The following is a 20183-nucleotide window of genomic DNA, read 5'->3' as shown; positions in this document are numbered from 1 at the left end:
AGAGTAGTATATTCATCAGTAACATTTGTTGACTAAAACTTCTATTCTCATGCTTGTGTTTCTTTTATCATTGTTAGACTTTCATATAACTGTTTTGTTCTATTGATTTGCTGTCTGTGTAATTACTAGTTCATGTGTTCTTCATGGTACAGGCTGAGACTGTGAGGAGTATAGTCACTACCTTTCTTATGTTTCTCTTCTATGTCTATACATGCCTATATGTATGAGCATAGACCTACGTGTACATGCTATTTATAATGAAGTTTATTTTTACCCATTTCTTCTCCAAAAGCTCTATTAACATATGCTTGGCAAAATATTCTATTCACAATAAAATATGGGTATAATTTCACTTATGTCCTATAGTATTTTGTATCTTGAATACTCTGTTGTTTTGAATATGGATTATACTTTCTAGCAATGTATATATATCTTTCATACCTCATTTATTCTCTTTATTTAATTGCTTGTGTGTTGTGTGTCTGTGTTGTATTCTTGTGTGTACATATTGTGGGTATGTGGATAAGCTTTCCTGTACATGAACTTATGGTCAGTGTTATGTGTCTACCTCTGTGGATCTCCACCTTTTTGATTTGAGTCAAGCTCTCTCCCTGAACCTGAAACTCAAATATTTGACAAGACTGACTCGCCATCATGCCTCAGAACTCACCTGTCTCCCTATTCCACATTACTCAGGATACTGACACGTCATTTCACTTAGCTTTCATAGAATCTCTGAAGGTCCAAATACACATTCTTATGCTTATTCAGCAAATATTTACCAACCAAGGATCTCCTCAGCACACTATATGCTTTGTAGTGAAAAATAAATTAAATATATTTTATAGTACTTTTTCTGGAATTCTGTCTATTAGCCAAACTAACTGATGAGATAGGGAAAAAAGAGAGGGCAAATTTACTCATTCATAAAGCTTTAAAAAGAGATTACACTTTGTAATATTTTCTAGGAAGAGATAATCTTAATCATTTTTGTTTTTTGTTGACTGAGAATTTCATTCATTCAAATACTGTGTTTTGGTGAAACACCACCCCCATCCTCTCCCTTCCAGGTCCTCCCCTATCCCACTACTACTATCCCATCCAAACTTCATGTGCGCTTTTATTATTTTTATTCTTTAAATGCACAGAGTTCATTTAGGGCTCTCAGTATGTACATAGATTGTAAAAGCATACATAGTTGCTCTGGAGTCACATTGCTAAAGAATACCAACTCTATCTCTCCCAGCCACAATCAATTGCAATAGTTCCTGAAATAAGAATAAGCCACTTGGGCCTCCTCACAACTTCACACTGTGATTCCCTCTGATTTGATGTTGTGTGGGACTCATGCATGCATTCACAACTGTTGCCACTTCCTCAATACAGCTGCCAAATTATGCCCAGACATATTTTTTATTTTATTTGTAAGATTTTTAAAATTTGTGTATACAGTTGTTTTACTTGCATGTATGTATGTGTGCCATCTACATGCCTGATTGTCATAGAGGTCAGGTGAAGGCATCAGATCCTTTGGAACTAGAGTTACAAATGCTTGTGAGCCAAGTTGTGGGTCATGGGAACAAAATTAAGGCTCTCTGCAAGAAGAACAAGTTCTCTTAACCAATGAGCTATCTCTTCATCTCCCAGAGTTGTATTATTTCCAATTGAAACAAAATTTTTCAAACAGTATATTCTGATCATGATTTTCCAAGGTCCTCTCCAACACATTACCCATTCAATTCCATGCCTTCTTTCACTCCTGTTTTTTTTAAAGAATAAAACAAAGAAAAGAAACAAACATAAAACAAAAAGAAAAAGCACAAGAAACACATGGTTTACCATTGCATAATTAGTAACACAATTTTTGGGTTCTTGTAAGAAATTAGAATATCAACTGTACCTCTTACCACCTTAACTTTGGCCATTGCTATGAATTCACTTTTGTCCTCACATTCCTCATCTGCAATGTAAAACTGGTAGTGTGTACACTGCCTTACAGGGGTGGCAGAAAGGGTTGATGGCTATTGTATGCAAACCACTTTGCTCTGTTCTTCATTCATAGAAACTATTAGCAGAAGATGCCAGAGACAATAGATTACTTGGTATTTTGACTTGCTATATTAAAGTATATCCAACTAATATTTTTTTTTAATGTCCAACAGACACATGGGTGGCCCAGCACCCCCTGACAGCAGCTGGAAGGGAGGGCTCAAAGTGCCTTACAATGTGGGACCTGGCTTTGCTGGAAACTTTTCAACACAGTTAAGTTGATATTATAATCCTATCTACACAGAAGATTTTAAAAGGAGACATTTAGGAGGATGAAAAACATGTAAAGTTTAGCTAGTATCATCAAGAAGTAAAACTAGAAGTTGAAGAGGACAATGATTTCTTATCATTAAAATTAGCAAATATAACTTTCCCCCTGTGTAAACTAGAAATCTTTTAAAATAATGATGATGGAATTAAGAAATGTGGGTACCTTGCCTTGGAGGAGGTGGGATTGGGGGGTGGATTGAAGGGGAGGGATGGGGGGTGGGAGGAGGGAGAATGGGGGAATCCATGGCTGATATGTGAAATCATGTGAAATATATATATATATATATATATATATATATATATATATATATATATTAGATATGCAACCATTCTCAAAGAATGTGTTCTTTGTCTTTGAATTAGAAAAGTCAAGCTTCACATACACTCCTACAGTAAAGTGACAAGAATCTATAATGTCATTGGCACCCTCAAAGGAGCTGTGGAACCAGGTAAATGGAGCATTTGTTTGGCAAGTATTGGTGAATCAAAGGTCATGTATCACTACTACTCTGGGTGCAGAATGAATTAAGAATTCAAGTTGCTTCCCTAATGAAACACACCCAAACACAGAGTAAGACTTTCTGAGTATTGTATATCATAATACGTGCTGTAAGAAAAGAAACATGGAAGTTTGAGGATAGATGAGAGTGATAAGCTGAACTATTTATTTGTTGAAAAATAATTTATACAATATACTCTAATTAATTTTCCCTCTTTCATTTATTACCAGGTTCTCCACACCTTCTTATCCATACAACTCCATGCTTTCTTTCTTCCTCCCTTTAGAAAACAAACAAGCAAGCAAAAAAACAAACAAAACAAAATAAACAGAGTAAAAAAAGGAAATGAGGAACAAGCATGAGCAGTACATGCACACATACACAGGTAGACACATGCACACACACACACACACACACACACACACACACACACACACCACAAAACCACATCAGAAAGTATTATATATAAGGAAACCATCAGAAAAGTTTAAAAAATGTCCAAACAAAGCAATATGAGACAAAACTATCACAAAGTACCAAGAAGTTAATTTTCTGTTGGCCAATTCCTGCCAGGCATGGGGGCCTCCCTTAAGTGTGGTTTGTAAACATTGTGAGACTCAGTTAAAGAATTATACATATTTTATTATATGTTTAAATTCTTTAAACTTTAGATTTGCTTTCTTAATATTTAATTGATTCTCATGCACTAAGGACAGGTCCTTGCCTTGGAGGAGGTGGGAATGGGGGATGGATTGGGGGGGGAGAGGAGGGAGGACAGGGGAATCCGTGGCTGATATGTAAAATTGAATTGGTTATGAAATTAAAAAAAAGATTTAGTTGATTATTATTATATTTAGCATAAATAGTACAATTATGTTGAATATATTTCTTACAAATATATTGCTTATTTGTTATTATGAGACAAGATCTCAGAGTAGATAGAGTAGGCTGGGTTTGGACTTAATTTTATGTTATCTCCTCCCAAATGCTGAAATTGTCATTATGTGTTGTACTATGCTATGAATAAACATATGCTCTTTCTTAAGAACCAAGAATTTTAAAATATTAAGGTTTATAAGTACTAAAATGCATATACATATGGAGACGCACACACACACACAAGCTACTTATTGGATCTGATTAGATGATTACTTTGTGCAGGGACTGTGACAAACTTTGGAATTGAGGATTTGAAACACACAGAAATTAGGAACTTGGGGATCATGTTTTAAACGAAGAATTTGACATTTAAGGATGATAAATATCTAATCAAATATGAAAAGATTGGCTCCAAAACTTTCAGCCCAAGGAGTTTCCTCTTTCTATAATAGACAGAAAATATCATAAAAGAAGAACATTTATTGATTGGGACATAGGAAGGACTAGAAAGTGGAGAGCTGTATTCTCTCTGAAAATGATGGACACAAATTGGCAACAGATATTATAGAATTGTGACGAGGAAACCAGAGATAATTTCATATTTTTCTGTTATCCATATGCATATTACCTCAATAATACATTGAATTAATTTTTAAATCACATTCATAATTTCACCAGATAAGTAAAACCGAAACTGAAATCTGAGACACTAACCTATGTACCTAAGCCTTAGGAACTTTGGTATTTTTGCTTTGAGTTGTGAATGCTTTTGAGTCATTTGTAATTTTCTTTGTTTGCGACCCTTGCTCTGCTGATGTGTAGACAGATATGTCATTCTTGGAGGTCACCGAGATGCCTGGGTCTTTGGTGGAATTGACCCTCAGAGTGGAGCAGCTGTTGTTAATGAAATTGTGAGGAGCTTTGGAACACTGAAGAAGGAAGGTAAGAGAAACAGCTAGGGAAAAACCAAATTCTGGAAATTTCAGTTTAATCTTTGGAAAAGTAAGTGTGGAAATATTATTTCAGGGGCTGGGAAGTAGCTCCATATTAGAACACAACCCTTGTGTATGCTGGAAGTCCTCTTCTCAATTTGCAGTACAGAACAGAAAACCACATAAATGAATATGAGCTCAACATGGTAAATAAATGAACAATATCAGTGCAAACATTAATTTTGGATTGATTATATTTTATTATTTTTAAATTAGTATGTAAAATACTTTTTATATATTATCTGACAATCTGAAGTAATCAAATGGATATTTGTTGCTTTGTCAAGGTTTTCCTAGCCAAGGATTTCCTGGACATAGAAACAGAAGGAACATTGCCAAATCCTTTTTATAAGGCCACTGTCATCCTAATACCCAAACCACACTGAGACTCAACAAGAAAAGAGAATTACAGAACAATTTCACTCGTGAACATTGATACAAAATTACTCAGTAAAATACAAACCAAATCCAAGAACACATCAAAAAGATTATCCACCATGATAGGCCTCATCCTAGAGATTCAGGGATGGTTCAACATAAAAGTCTCTCAGTGTAGTCCACCATATAAATAATCTGAAAGAAAAAAAAACATGATCATCTCATTAGATACTGAAAAACTCTTTGACAAAAATCTCACACCCTTTCATGATAAAAGTCTTAGATCAGGGATACAAGAAACATACCTAAACATAATAAAGCCAATATGCTGAAAGCCAAACAGCCAACATTGAATTGCATGGAGGGAAACTTAAAGCAATTCCACTAAAATCAGACAAGAGGCAGGGCTGTCCACCCTCTCCATATCTATTTAATATAGTACTTGAAGTTCTGGATAGATCAATAAGACAACTAAAGCAGATTAAGGGGATACAAATAGGAAAGAAAGAAATCAAAGTATCATTATTTAGAGATGCTATGACAATATACATAAGCAACCCCAAAAATTCTACCATGGAACTCCTACAGCTGACAAACACCTTTAGTCAAATGTTTGGATATATGATTAACTCAAAAAATCAGTAGCTTTTTTTTTTTTACATACAAATGATAAATGGGCTGAGAAAGAAATCAGGTAAGCAAAAATCCTTTATAATAGCTACAAACAATATAAATTATCTTGGAGTAATTCTAACCAAGCAAGTGAAAGACCTGTATGACAAGAACTTCAAGCCTTTGAAGAAAGAAATTGGAAAAGATAACAGAAGATGAAAAGACCTCCCATACTCATGGGTTGGTAGTATTAACATATTAATAATGGACATCTTACTGAAATCAATCTACGGATTCAACACAACCCCCACAGAAATTCCAATACAATTTTTTTAAACCCTGAAAGAACAATACTCAACTTCATATGGTAAAGCAAAAAAAAAAAACCTCAGCTAAAATAATCCTGTACAATAATAGATCTTCTGGAGGTATCACCACCCCTGATTTCAAATTCTACTGTGGAGCTTTAGTAATGAAAACTTCATGTTACTGGCATAAAAACAGATAGTGTATCAATGGAATTGCATCAAAGATCCAGAAGTAAATGTACACACCTATGGACACCTGATCTTTAACAAAGAGGCCAAAAATTACACAATGTAGAAGAAAGCATCTTCAACAAATGGTGCTTGTCTAACTGAAGGGTGGCATGTAGAAGAATGCAAATAGATCCACATCTATCATCCTTCACAAAACTCAATACCAAGTGGATCAAAGACTTCAAATAAACCAGGAACACTGAACCTGATCAATGAGAAATTAGGGAATACCCTTGAAGGCATTGGCACAGGAGACAATTTCCTGAAGGGAATACCAATAACACAGTAACTAATATTGACAATTAATAAATGGGACATAATGTAACCGAAATGCTGTAAAGCAAAGGACACTATAATAGGACAAAATACCAGCCTACAGAATGGCAAAAGATCTTCAGCAACCTTACATTGGACAGAGGGCTGATTTCCAAAATATACAAAAAACTCAAGAAACTAGACATGAGAAAACTAAATAAACCAATTACAAAGTGGAATACAGACCTAAGCAGAGAATTCTCAGAAGAATATCAAATGGCTGAGAAACACTTAAAGAAATGTTCAACATCCTTAGCTATCAGAGAAATGCAAGTCAAAATGACTCTGAGATTCCATCTTATACCTGTCAGAATGGCTAAGATCAAAAACCACAAGATACAGCTTATGGTGGCAAGGATGTGGAGCAAAGAGATCACTTCTCCATTGCTGGTGGGAGTGCAAAATTGCACAGCTACTTTGGAAATCAATATGGTGGTTTCTCAGAAAATTTAATCTATGTACCTCAAGAATAAGCTATATCACTCTTGGGCATATACCCAAAGGATGTTCAATCATACCACAAAGACACTTGCTCAACTATGTTTATAGCAGCTTTATTTGTAAGAGTTAGAACCCGGAAACAACTTAGATGTCACTCAAATGAATTGATGAAGTGTGCTACATTAACACAATGGAGTACCACTTGGCTGTTAAGAACAATGACATTATAGAACTTGAAGGCAAATGGATGGAACTAGAAAAACAGTCATCCTGAGTGAGGTAACACATACCCAGAAAGACAAACAGGATATGTACTCACTCACAAATGGATATTAGTCTTAAAGTAAAGGATAACTATGCTACAATCTATGGACCCAGGAAGTCTGGCTAACAAGAAGGGCTCAAGGGGTGGGGGGCACTCAGATCTCTCTGGGAAGGAGAAATAGAAGAGATTTCTTGGAGGGACTTGGGACAAGTAAACATCATGGATCATGTTGGAGTGTGAATGGAATAGGACAGTTTTGAAAGGAATGTGTGGAAAGGGGGGTGCATTTTAGGGTTCTGACAATAACCTGGGGCAAGGAAAACTCCCATGAATCTCCAAGAATACTCTGGCTAATACTCATAGCAAGAGTAGATACATAACCTGAACTGTCCATCTATTGTAACTAGGCGAGACTTCCAGTGGAAGGATTGGGATACCAATCCAGCCACACAACCTTCTATATACAACCTGTCCTGCCTATGGGATATGTTGGGACAAGGGTGGTGCAGAGACTGTGGGAGTAACCAACCAGTTACTGGTCCAGCCTGAGACCCAGTCCATGAGAGTGAGCCCACACTTGACACTACCTGGAGTGCCAGAACTCAGAGGCTGGATGGTTTAGAGACCTAGGAGTGAACCAAACGTGGCTGGTGAAAAAAATGATGCCTAATGATATTCTACTACACTCATAGATTTGTGCCTACCCCACCTGTCATTGGAGTTTTTTCATTTAGTTACTGATGGAAACAGAAACAGCCAAACATTAAGCTGGGCTCAGGAATCCTACTGAAGAGAGGGAAGAAGGATTATAAGAGCCAGAGTAGTCAAGGACCTTACAAGAGGATCTACAGAATCAACTACCCTGGGTTCACAGGGGCTCAGAGTCTGAACCAACAACCAGGGAACCCATATGGGACTTATCTATACCCTCTACATATATAGGACAGTTGCATAGCTTGGCCTTCTTGTGAGACTCCTAACAGTGGGTTCAGGGTCTGTCTCTAACTCTTTAATTGGCTTTTGAGAACCTATTCTTTATACTGGATTGCCTTGCCCAGACTTAATACAATGGGAGATGATTAGTCTTACTACAACATTTTTAATATTAATGGAAGGCCCCTTTTCTGAACAGAAACAGAGGAGAAGTGTATTTGGAGGCAGGGTTGAGGTGAGGAGTAGGGAATGAGAAAAGATGTAGGGGAAACAGGTCAGGATGTAAAATAAATAAATTTAAAAATAAAAAAGGAAAAAAGTAAATACATAAATACAAGCTAAATAATGTCAATAAGTTAGTAACAATAGCAGTGCAAACATTAATGTTGGTTAATTTTTTAAATTATTTTTAATTAGTTCATAAAATATTTATATGTTATTTGACAATTTGAAATAAGTCACTTGGTTTTTTTTTTTTTTTTTGCCTTGTCAAGGATTTCCTGGTCAAGAACTGGGGGAGACAATCCCATGCTCCTTCATCCATCATAACACCTCAGGTCACCTGTACTATGTAACTCAGGAGAAAAAGGATCTAACTAGAAAAATTTTTATGATTCTTCCAAGTGGGCCTCTGTCCTAAACTAGATATCTTATTCCCATTCATATTTTTACCACCATTAAGTAAGTCTTTAGAATCTTCAAGTGATATATTAAAATTTAAGCAGAAAGAGATAGCTCTGGGGATTTTTTTCAGAAATATTTTTAATTAAGAAATATTTTGTGTGTCCTTTAGAGTTTATTTTAATCCATTCTTTGTAAGTTTCCTAAAATGTGTGTTTTTTAATCATTACCACTCTTCCCCAACTCTTCGCCTCTCACCCACATTTGTGCCATATTTTTTTTAACCTATCAAGACAAATTTGTGCTGCCTAAATATTCTTGAATGTGTAGCCTTCTCTTGGAGCATGGTTCACTTAGTAGGAACTACATTCTTAGAGCAAACTTTGCAAACCTCTCCCAGAAGCTATCAGTTGCCACTGGCTCCAAGGTTTAGGGTGCAATTTTCTCCACAGATTCCATCTCTCTGTTGGGATATGGTCTGGCTTGGTAGGTTTATAATCATTACATATAGAGATCCAATCATTTATTCTCTTAACAGATTCTTTAAACAAGGTAACTGGGTTCTGCAAAGTGTAGGCCATATATGTATAATGTTTACATACACATATATGTATACTTTTATTTGTGTGTGTGTGCACATGCATGCATATCACAGAGTGCGTGGAAATCAGAAGACAGCTTGTAGAAGTCTGTTTTTTTCTTTCAATGTGGATTCCAGGGATCAAACTCATGTTGTCAGGCTTAGCAGCAAGTATATTTACCAGCAGAACCATCTCGCAGCCCTTAACTATTAATCAACAATAAGAAAGCATGTTTAGTTTGGGTGCTATATCCCAAGAAACTGTTTACATATGTCATCTATTTTGATGCCACAGCAACCATGGAGATATTTTCCATTTTCCATATTCTGTTCCCATTTTACATATATTAGCCTAGGTTTTTATAGTTAATGTGTGACAGAGGTCAAATACTGGGTTTGGTACATTGAAAATTCCTGTTGTCTCTGTTCAAAATAAAAGGTGCACCATTTACATTTTAATAAACACAATTTGAGAGACGAGTGTTTACATAGTTCATGAACTTGGCTATGTTTAACTTCATTACAAAAGGTTTCATGATTTCACAAGAAATTTTCTACAGTGAATACAAATCCACATTGTTATAACTATGGGATATGCTCAAAGAATGATAAAGAATGAATGGTTATGGAATTTAATATTACCATAACACATTGGAAATAAGAAAACATTGTATTCAACAGTTATAAGGAAAACATGCTTAATAAATACACCGAAATATTTATCAGAATTACAAGAACCTGATAGCATTTACTAAATGCTTCATAAACAGTATTCCATTTAATGTTCCTGACAATCAAAAGGTGTCTTTTCTTTGCTCTGCTATTCTGGTTTTAAGATGAAGACATGAAGGCTTAGTTTGTATTGCACAATCTCACTTGCATCTAGGAAGTGAGAAAATCAGTATTTAAAACTATATTTTTCTTCAATTCCAGGGGCAGTGTTTATTACCTCGAAATCATAAATCCTACTTATCAAATTGCATGTCTTTCAATATCAATAAATGTTGCTATCTCAAAATAAGCCATTGATAACCAATTTTACAAGATAGTAGAGAGAAAAATCACAGAATCAGATGGCCTTGAGGTATGGATGATGTTACTGCAGAATAACTTGGCAGGATTCTATGTAGTCTCCCACAGTTCTGTCTACCTCTGCAGCACTGGCTGTACCTGTGACTCTTCCCTCTGTCAGGCATCTGCAGATCACTGTGGTTTTCCTACTCATGGCCAATTGTAAAACATTTGGAATATCTCATGGCATCCTGGGGATTTCATTCTCTACATTCTTTTTGCCATTCAAGTACACTATTTGATATTTAGCTGAATCTATTTTTAAAACACAAAAAGAAATTGTATAAATAAGGATGTGATCCACATTCCTACTTTCTAAGTGAAACCCCACCTCCCCCAGCACTTCAGGTTTTCCCATCTTGTAGACTTCTCCATGTCTTGGGTGTATGATATACATTGCCAGCATTTATGTGTTATCCACATGTATTTTAGGATGGAGGCCCAGAAGAACGATTCTGTTTGCAAGTTGGGATGCAGAAGAATTTGGCCTTCTTGGTTCTACTGAGTGGGCAGAGGTAGGTTGACAATTTGCTTCCATATAAATGACAAAGCAGTTGGGACTTTTTTATGAATAACAAATGATTCCAGTCAGGCAATGCTTAGAGTTTTTCTAAAACACCTCTGCTGTGTGTTCAACCTTTTGATATTGCAACATAATGTCCTGTAGACAAAATTCATTCTGAATAATCGCACAATCAAGTTATTCTTAAGAGTCACTGAATGACAATCATTTCATAATGTTTACAATTTTGTGTTGGACTGCATTGATACCTATACTTGACTGCATGTTGCCCACAGGACAGGTTGTACATGCCTAATTATCCCAAAGGGTAGCATCATTGCTCACAAATCTACAAGAGGGCAAGAGGATCACTCAGCTGATAAAGGCACTTGCTGCCAAGCTGATGATTTGAGTCCAGTTCTTGGGTCTCAGATGGTGGGAGGAGAGAGCTGATAACTGCAATCTGTCTTCCTTCCACCACATATGTGTCATGGCATGGATGCTCCCATAGCATGCACACAAACACTAAATCAATCAATAAAACTATAAGAACTTTTTTACAACTCAGCAAAAATTATTTTAATTTAAGAATTCAGTTTTATTTGAATTTTGAGTAACACCTAATGTCAACAATTGAAACTAATTTATATTTATGTTTTGACAATGCAATACAGTAAATAAATCAGGGTACTGGACACTAAATACAAAAAATGAACATGGAAGTTTCTAATGGGTTTCTTCCACACCACTCAAAACAGCTTCAGGTGCTAGTCACAATGAGCCATCAGGTTCTATAGTAAGGCCTGGTTTACATTTATCCCCTCTCTATTAAATACGGCAGACAGTGAAGCAGACAGAGTATTTACCAGCACCCCTAAATAATAACTCCATCAGAATTTATTATTGGCTTGGAGTGACAGTGCAGTAAATACACGCAGCATTGCTATCTGCTCCGCCAGCTTCCTCTTGTTGCTTGAATGCTCATGTGACTCCTGTTAAACATAAGCCTTACAGGTTTCTCTAAAAACCTGCTGAATTCCTGTTATTCAAGGTGAAGTTTTTCTCCACAAAAAAATTTATCCTTGTGTTAGGCAAACCTATGAATAGTTCAGGAAATAGTTTGCATCTATATAATTATTATTGTTATTATTATTTTTTTCTTTTTTGGTTTTCAGTCTTGTTATTTAACCCAGGATGCCCTGGAACTCCCACAATCCTCCTGTCTCGACCCCTGAACCACTACATTGTGATCATATTTTCCTTTGTCATTCACAGTTGCATAGACTTTCCTTATTTTCTTCCTTACAATCAAAATCCTCAGGAAATGCAATGTTTTAGAGACCCCAAATGTCTTAGTAGCACTTTGCCACAGTTCTTAGTTCTAAAAGTGTGCAATCTATCAAATTACCAGTAGGTGGCAAAATACTACAAGAGAAACTGGCTTCATGGTCAGATTTCCTTTGTAAATTTCCTGACCACTAAATGTAAACAGCTCATTCCTTGTGAATCCCAGAAATCATCGCTGTTTAAATAATGACAGTATTTTTTAAAGTATATTTCTACTGAAAAGACTCCTAAATAGATGTTTACTGAGAAAAATTATGAGGGATGGTTGTGCATGATCAAAACCCCACCTGCCTTCTCATCTACAGTGTGTGTTCATGCTTTCAAATGTAGTTTAGAAACTGTTGCTCTTGTTTCCACTGGCAACCACTGTAGAACTTCCTCAAACCAACATTCTTTTGATACTTTTATATGCCAAACTTGTGGGACACATTATCCACCTTCATTCAAACATCTACATTCAAAAAGGGCAGATGGGTCTTGGGTCAGAGGCAATCATATAATGCTTATAGTTTTCATTTTATTTATTTGTTTGTTTTTTAATATCTTATTATAGGAACATTCCAGACTCCTCCAAGAACGTGGTGTGGCTTATATTAATGCTGACTCTTCCATAGAAGGTGAATGTTGTTGGCTTCAATAGAGAACATATTATTACTCTGGAGATAACAATTTAGTAGAAGAATTATATTCTAGTACAGAATTAACATGTGGTTAGAATATGTGCGGCTGTTTTCACACCACTTCCCTTGATTCAGGGCTAACTGGATAGGTGACTAAGAGACATTCCCTTACTCTGTATTGCAGTGCTGGTCCAGGAAGGCAGCATTCCTTACTTTGCCTCCTCTATCAGATTCTCTTAAATATGGTGACAATTACCTGTTGAATGCTTATGTCGTGAACTTGAAGAATATTTTACTTTTGAATGATCTATGATATTTAAATATAGATACTGGAGAGATAATTAAGCCAGGGAAAGCACTTTCAGGCAAGCAAGACAAACGAAGTTGTATCCTAGGAACCCATTTAAAGTTGAACAGTGAGAACTGACTCCATAAAGTTGTATTCTCACTTTTACATGTACACAATCACACACACACGCACGCACACACACAGTGTAAATTTACCATGCCAACATGGTAACATAATGTCTTGATGGAGTCACATTGACATTTACATTTTCTTCTTCATCTGCATTTCTGAGTATCATTGTTTCAAATTTAGCCTTCTTGGTGCAGGTCAGTTCCCCTTCCTCATCTCAGTTAATGGACAATGGAAGTGCCATTGAGAACAGACTGCCATCTCCTTCCTTCCTTTGTGACTTCAAGGTGTGTGTGTGTGTGTGTGTGTGTGTGTGTGTGTGTGTGTGTGTGTGTGTGTATTTGAATTTGTTTACCTCTAAAGAAAGTACCTATCTCAAAGGCTTTTATCATGCTTTTAAAATGACTTGGTGTTTGCAAACTCCATGGTATCTGACATGCATACAGTGACTATTCAAAATCTCCAACGTGATTATCATTCTTTCCTTACATAAATCATATGTTCTGGGATCTAGTTATAGCACGGCGACAAAGAGGTTACCTAGCATGCCCAATGTCCTTCACTTATTTTCCTACATTATAAAACTGCAAGTACAAATATGATCATATGGCACATGTGTGCATTACAGAATAAATATTCCAAGTAAGTATTTCAAATAACGCAAATGTTGTTATCTTTACTGATAGATTCAAACATTTGACTTGTCTGACATTTTAGTACATCACTGGCCTTAGATGACTATGTCATATGTGGAACTGGATCATAATTTTTTAGGATCAATAACAAATACACATAGGTACAGTGTGATTGAGATACCACATATCTCATTTGATATTGCATTTTTTGGTTAGATGTTCATTTCTTAAGAGGTAAAATAAACCACATATTTTTAAATTTATGTTAAAATGTAGTCATATACATATAACAAAACAACATTTTTTATTTTCAATTATTTTGTTAATAATGGAGTTTATAAAATTAAAATATTAAAAACAATACATAAACAACTCTTAATGTCCTCTCCAAAAGAACTGTCATCTTCAAATCTTGTTTCATTCTCCTGAGTGTTGGATTTGCAAGCCTGCACTATTCAGCCTTCAGTGACATGGATCCTTTAATTTGAGAATAAAAGATACATAGCATTCCTGGAAGGAATCTCATGTTGTGGACTCATGTGTATAGGCTCTTCTCTAATAGTCCATTTGGATAAAAGCAATGATAAGATAGTTAGTCAATGTGTGATGGAGGTGAGTGATGTCAAAAACAGACCAAGGGTAAGAAAGGAGGGCAGTAGCTAGTATGGAGTGGATACAATGCACAGTGTCACTTAGAGGAGTGAAGGAGATCACTCAGAAAATGTAATATGAGTCCAAAGGGTGAAGAAGTCATGCTGATGTGAGGTCGAACACTGATCCAGACTGAGGGAACAGTATTTGCAAAGACCTTCAGGCTGAGGTCTTGGATTTTGTGGCATGTGAAGATTTGGACAGATAGCCTACAATTTAGCTCTCTTCCCAACCTCAGGCCTAGTTTCAGCTTTGTCAATGCCAAAGACATTGGATTTTTACATTAAGAGGGGGAACATTAGGGAGTTTTCATTAATTGCATGTTTGAAGGGATCTTTCTGTATAGAGTTTTGCAACAATCTTTGAATAAATAACAGAAACAAAACAAATAAACCATTCTATCCCTTCTGTTTCAGGAAACTATACTCTAAGAGTCGATTGCACACCACTGATGCACAGCTTAGTGTACAACCTAACAAAAGAGGTAAAGAGAAAGACAAACCATCTTAGCAATGCTGCAAGTGATACTTTCTTGGGGTGCAATTATTATGTTGCACATTGATATTGTTCATAGCCAACTTTATTTTCCTGAACTGTCACAGTTAACCAACTCTTTCTCCAGATACTACTTCCCATCTTCCTAACCTCTGTGAGGCAGCCTTTAGGCCACGTTCTGTCTACCATTCTCAGTTTGATAATAAGTAAACACACCTTTCAAAGCAGTCACTAGAGTCACACAGTTGCTTAAACTGAAGTTCAATTCCTATACTCTCTAACTGCTTTAAATCCCCTTTATGGTGAAATCAATTAACTCAGAATGTAGGAAAAACAATGTCTTAAGTGAAAATGCAGAATCATTTTGGGGCAAAGACTAGAAGATGCCTTATAGATGCCTTCTTATCTTTTGCCTTGTACTCCAACCTGTGGGTCCATCAAGAGGACCTGACGTGCTTTCTAACTCTCTTAGCAGCAACAGATACTGAATGTGGTTGAGAGGCGGCACCAACACTTCTATGTGAAAGGCTTTTTTAAAGAAAGGATCTTCATAGGTAGTCCAGATGTATCTGGACTTGAGCTCCAGATCTTCCTGTCTCAGCCTCCAGAGTGCTGGAATTACAAGCATGTACCATCATTCCAGCTGCATGACAGATTTTTGGACTCACCTGGAATGTACTGCAAAAACCACTTTTGGGGGAGAGCATTTGCAGTTATTTACAAAGGTTTGCTTGATAAACTGATAATTTAACACAGTATTATACCTTTAAATGTATGCTTCTTAAGAAAATGGAGGATGAATTTGTGTGAGTGAAACAATTTTTCTTTATTCATATTTTATATTTGAAGATGCTGATATATCTTCTTAATCTCTTCCCATGCTAGAAAAATCTAATTTGTGTCTGGATAATTATTTATATATACATTTGTTTCAGTATATAGTACAGTGACTTCTACATTTTTGTATAAAAACTTTAAATAGTGTAGGTGGTCAATAATTTTTTGAGTTGACCTTTCTGAGAACTAGTACACTTGACAGTAATTAAGTATGAATTAAAATATTGTATAATTCTTCCACTGAACCTAAATAACTTTGGAACCTTAGTTATGCTTAGCTTATCAAATATTTCTTATTCAACTTGATATATTCTAATTCTAAAATTCAATAATAGGTTATGCTTCACTCTTTTAAGTTTCTTTTTTGTTTGTTTGTTTTTTGTTTTTTGTTACCAAGACAAGGTTTCTCTGCGTGGTTTTGGTGCCTGTCCTGGATCTCGCTTTGTAGACCAGGCTGGCCTTGAACTCATAGAGATCCACCTGGCTCTGCCTCCCAAGTGCTGGGATTAAAAGCATGTGCCACCACCACCCAGCATCTCTTTAAGCATGGGCCACCACTGCCTGGCCTCTCTTTTAAGTTTTATACCAAAACAACAACAACAACAACAACAATAACAACAAAACAGATAATAAGTTTCAAGCCTAGTGTTTAGCACAATTACAACAAGCGATTAATTAAAAATACCATTAATTACATTGCATTTTGTTATGTTATTTAATGACTTCATTAAATATCATGTAAGATTTCAGCAATCCTACTGACAAGAAGCAATATTAACAGAAATATTTCCATTAGTAAGGTTGTTCCATATGTTTATTTACAGGAATAGCAGAAGTATATGATTTTGAGAGTAGTTTCCTTCTGTCTTTGAAAACAGACCTATGATTGTTCTTCCACAGACAATGACTTGTGACTTGCTAATAGTTTGTTAAATTCTTTTCTATGCACTCTACATCTTCACACTTTAAACTACACATGCACAGACATCTTCCCTTCAGAAATTTCTTAATGTAACTGTCAAATTCCTGTGCTGGGCATTTGGCATTGCCAAAGCCTCTGGCATACCAGAAAAACATTCTCACATAGAACCACACAGCAGTCCCATAATTCACACCAATTCAAATGTAGAGATCTCATTTCTTGTTTTGCTGTAATGTAGTTTAACTCTCCACTTTCTCATTGAGGGACATTTAAGTTTATGCACCAGATTTTGAGTATTCTCTTCTTTTTACATGTGGAGCTGCAAAGCCCGGATGAAGGCTTTGAAGACAAATCTCTTTATGACAGCTGGAGAGAAAGGAGTCCTTCACCAGAATTCAGTGGAATGCCCAGGTACACAAACAACCTAACCATCATACCCAGTTTGGTTGTTCTATGGATTGTTTTGGAAATAAAAGGGTACTCTGCTGTGGATATTGCTCTATATAAATAAAACACCGATGGCCAGTGACCAGGCAGGAAGTAGGTTGCCAGGCAGGAAGTAGGTGGGACAAGGAGAGAGGAGAATTCTGGGAAGTGGAAGGCTGAGGAGGGGGACACTGCAGCCACTGCCAGGAGAAGCAGCATGTAAAGACACCGGTAAGCCACCAGCCATGTGGCAAGGTATAGATTTATAAAAATGGGTTAATTTAAGATATAAGAACAGTTAGCAAGAAGCCTGCCACGGCCATATAGTTTATAAGTATTATAAGTGTCTGAGTGATTATTTTGTACGGGGATTGTGGAACTGCGGGGTTTGGTGGAAGCTGGAGAGAAACCCTCCAGCAACAGTACTCTTTTTTCAATTGTTAGTAAAAAGTAACTTTTAAAATGCTCTGATATCTGACAAATAAATGCAGTGGTTAGATTTGCAATGAAATATTATGCTGTGTTTTGAAATTAAATATATGAGTTTCAAAGGCTGATTTTTGAGCAAGCTGCATTGCATACAAGAGGAAGCAGACAAGGTTCTAAAGTTATGGGCCCTTCAAAGTACACTGAAAAATAATTTTTAAATGTTTTGAAAAGAAAGGGAGAACAATGGTGCCCTAAGGATACGTGATGCTTGTATATGGTACATGTAAAAGGTCACAATGGTGAAAATGAAAGACAATTCCTGTCAAATATCCATCCCATGTCTGTCTATAGTTATTCATTTTCCTGAGCACCAGGCAATTAACAAATATTTTGTTTACTCTGATAAATTATAACTATGACTATGTTGTTGTCTTTACATGCAAGAGAAGGGAAACAAGTATTCAATAGTTTGTAAATGCAGACATCTATAGTGTCAACAACTTAAAATGGTCAGGTAGAATACATTTAGTTCTAATTATCTGAAAATGTATAACAGAAACAACCGAAGCAAATAGTTTGAAGGAAAGTATTTTCCAACTTCCAGAATCCTTAAATAAATCTGTGACTTATAAACGTGCCACTTCATAGAATTGTATTACACAGGAAGCATGTTTTCAGAACTGAAGTAAATAACCTATTTGAACTATACGTCTAAGGCTATCATATTTGTAATGGTACAACTAGAATTTAGCAATTGACATTTGATCTTCATAGAATGAACATGGCCTTCTAAACTAATTTTACTAACTTTATCTCTGAAAGGATTAGCAAGCTGGGGTCTGGCAATGATTTTGAAGTGTTTTTCCAAAGACTTGGAATTGCTTCAGGCAGAGCACGATACACTAAAAATTGGGTAAGTCTAAATGAACGAATTCGTAAGGATTAAGTGTGAGTATGTTTTCAACTAAGTTAATAAATTTTACTTCAAAAAGTACTTCTGGCATGGAGGAAGGATTGGAAAGCCAATTGGCTATGACTCATTGGCTGGTTGTCTGTCTGTTTTTCTGAGCCTGTCTTCACATTCCACTTGGCACTCATCTTGCTTCTTGCAGTCTGGAACTTCCCTGATTTCCCTTAAATGTATTCTGTCACTCAATATTCACTTCATCATTTAAGTTAGTGAGAATTATCTTGGATTCATCTTTTCTAGCTTTCATTCAAAATTAATCCAAATCAGCAAGACATAGCAGTATTTGGATTTTTACCTGTTGTTGTAGCTCAGATCATCAAATAAATAACAAATCTCTGAAAATATTGGTATAATACAACGAAATCATACCCCATTTTCCATTTCCTTTCTTGTCGTGTTAGATCAATTTTAAGTTTTAAGATTTAAAAGTATATATTTTCTAAAATCTTTAAGTAGTTCTATGAAAGCTTATAGCTTAAGATTTTTTATTTTTGTGTTCAAACGACCCCTGAGTTTTGTTTTACAGTGAAAAATCTTCTGTTCTTTTAATTTTTTTCTAATGCCCACTTACTTCGTTTGTAAGTAATAATCTATGTCTACTTTTTAATTTTCAGATTTACATTAACAAGAAAAGAATGTCATAGTTATTGTCTTATTTACAGTTATGATTGCTATGATGAAACCCCATGACCCAAGCAGCTTGGGAATGATGAACATCGAAGGATGTTAGGGCAGGAACCTATAGCTATGAGCTGATGCAGAGGCCATGGAAGAGTGTTGCTTAATGGCTTGCTTGTTCTGACTTTCTCAGTCCAGAGATGGTACCACCCACAATGGTTTGGGCCCTTATCCATCAATCACTAATTAATAAAAAAAAATGCCTTACAGGTTTGTCTACAGCCTGACCTTATGAAGGCATTTTATTAATCAAAGTTCCCTCCTCTTTGATGGCTCTAGCTTGTGTCAACTGACATAAAACCAGCCAGTACAATTATTAAAATACAAGAGGGACTTTACTTGAGATGATTTCAAACAGGGATATAGTCACAGCGAAAATAGATTAGACCCAACTCTGATTTCCCATTGTGCTCCAATCCTGAAGCCAGGTGGTATTATTCAGACAGCAGTGAATGTTTGTAAGTTTTTGGTAATGAATTTTGCAGTTAGAATGAAACTCATGCACATTAATAATGCCCGAGTCACTGTCTCTTCAGCATAATACTAAATGAAGTGTTCTTTATATCAGTAACAAAGGAGTATATTGAGAAAAGATCAAGACATTAGTCAGCAGTTCACTGCGTGAAAAGTCCTCAATTTTCATATACACAGCTTCCTTGTGCCAGATTGACAATCACTTCTCTCCCATCAGTAAGACTCCAGGTTCACCATGGTGTCCTCACTGCTTGGTTCCTCCACTGTGAAACATGCTGCTTTTCAGAGGTTCTTCTGTGGAATTTTCAGTGATAAATGATTTGACATAGTCACC

At 36.0% G+C, this 20183-nt stretch overlaps 1 protein-coding gene across 4 annotated transcripts in view; it reads left to right on the top strand.

Moving 5' to 3' along the window:
• Folh1 (folate hydrolase 1) overlaps positions 1 to 20183 on the top strand; it is a 69846-nt gene that overhangs the window by 23216 nt on the left and 26447 nt on the right. For all 4 annotated transcript variants that reach the window (XM_076546651.1, XM_076546660.1, XM_006995721.4 and 1 more), the window contains 8 exons: positions 2163 to 2261; positions 2683 to 2768; positions 4521 to 4640; positions 10878 to 10960; positions 12848 to 12911; positions 15035 to 15102; positions 17192 to 17283; positions 18550 to 18640. In XM_076546651.1, the coding sequence (XP_076402766.1) occupies positions 2163 to 2261; positions 2683 to 2768; positions 4521 to 4640; positions 10878 to 10960; positions 12848 to 12911; positions 15035 to 15102; positions 17192 to 17283; positions 18550 to 18640 (703 nt within the window). The remainder of the gene's footprint in view (positions 1 to 2162; positions 2262 to 2682; positions 2769 to 4520; positions 4641 to 10877; positions 10961 to 12847; positions 12912 to 15034; positions 15103 to 17191; positions 17284 to 18549; positions 18641 to 20183) is intronic.

The sequence above is a fragment of the Peromyscus maniculatus genome, chromosome 1, assembly GCF_049852395.1.
Source record: "Peromyscus maniculatus bairdii isolate BWxNUB_F1_BW_parent chromosome 1, HU_Pman_BW_mat_3.1, whole genome shotgun sequence".
NCBI lineage: Eukaryota > Metazoa > Chordata > Mammalia > Rodentia > Cricetidae > Peromyscus > Peromyscus maniculatus.
The sequence above is the reverse complement of the archived record's forward strand: the minus strand, read 5'-3'. Positions and strand labels throughout refer to the sequence as shown.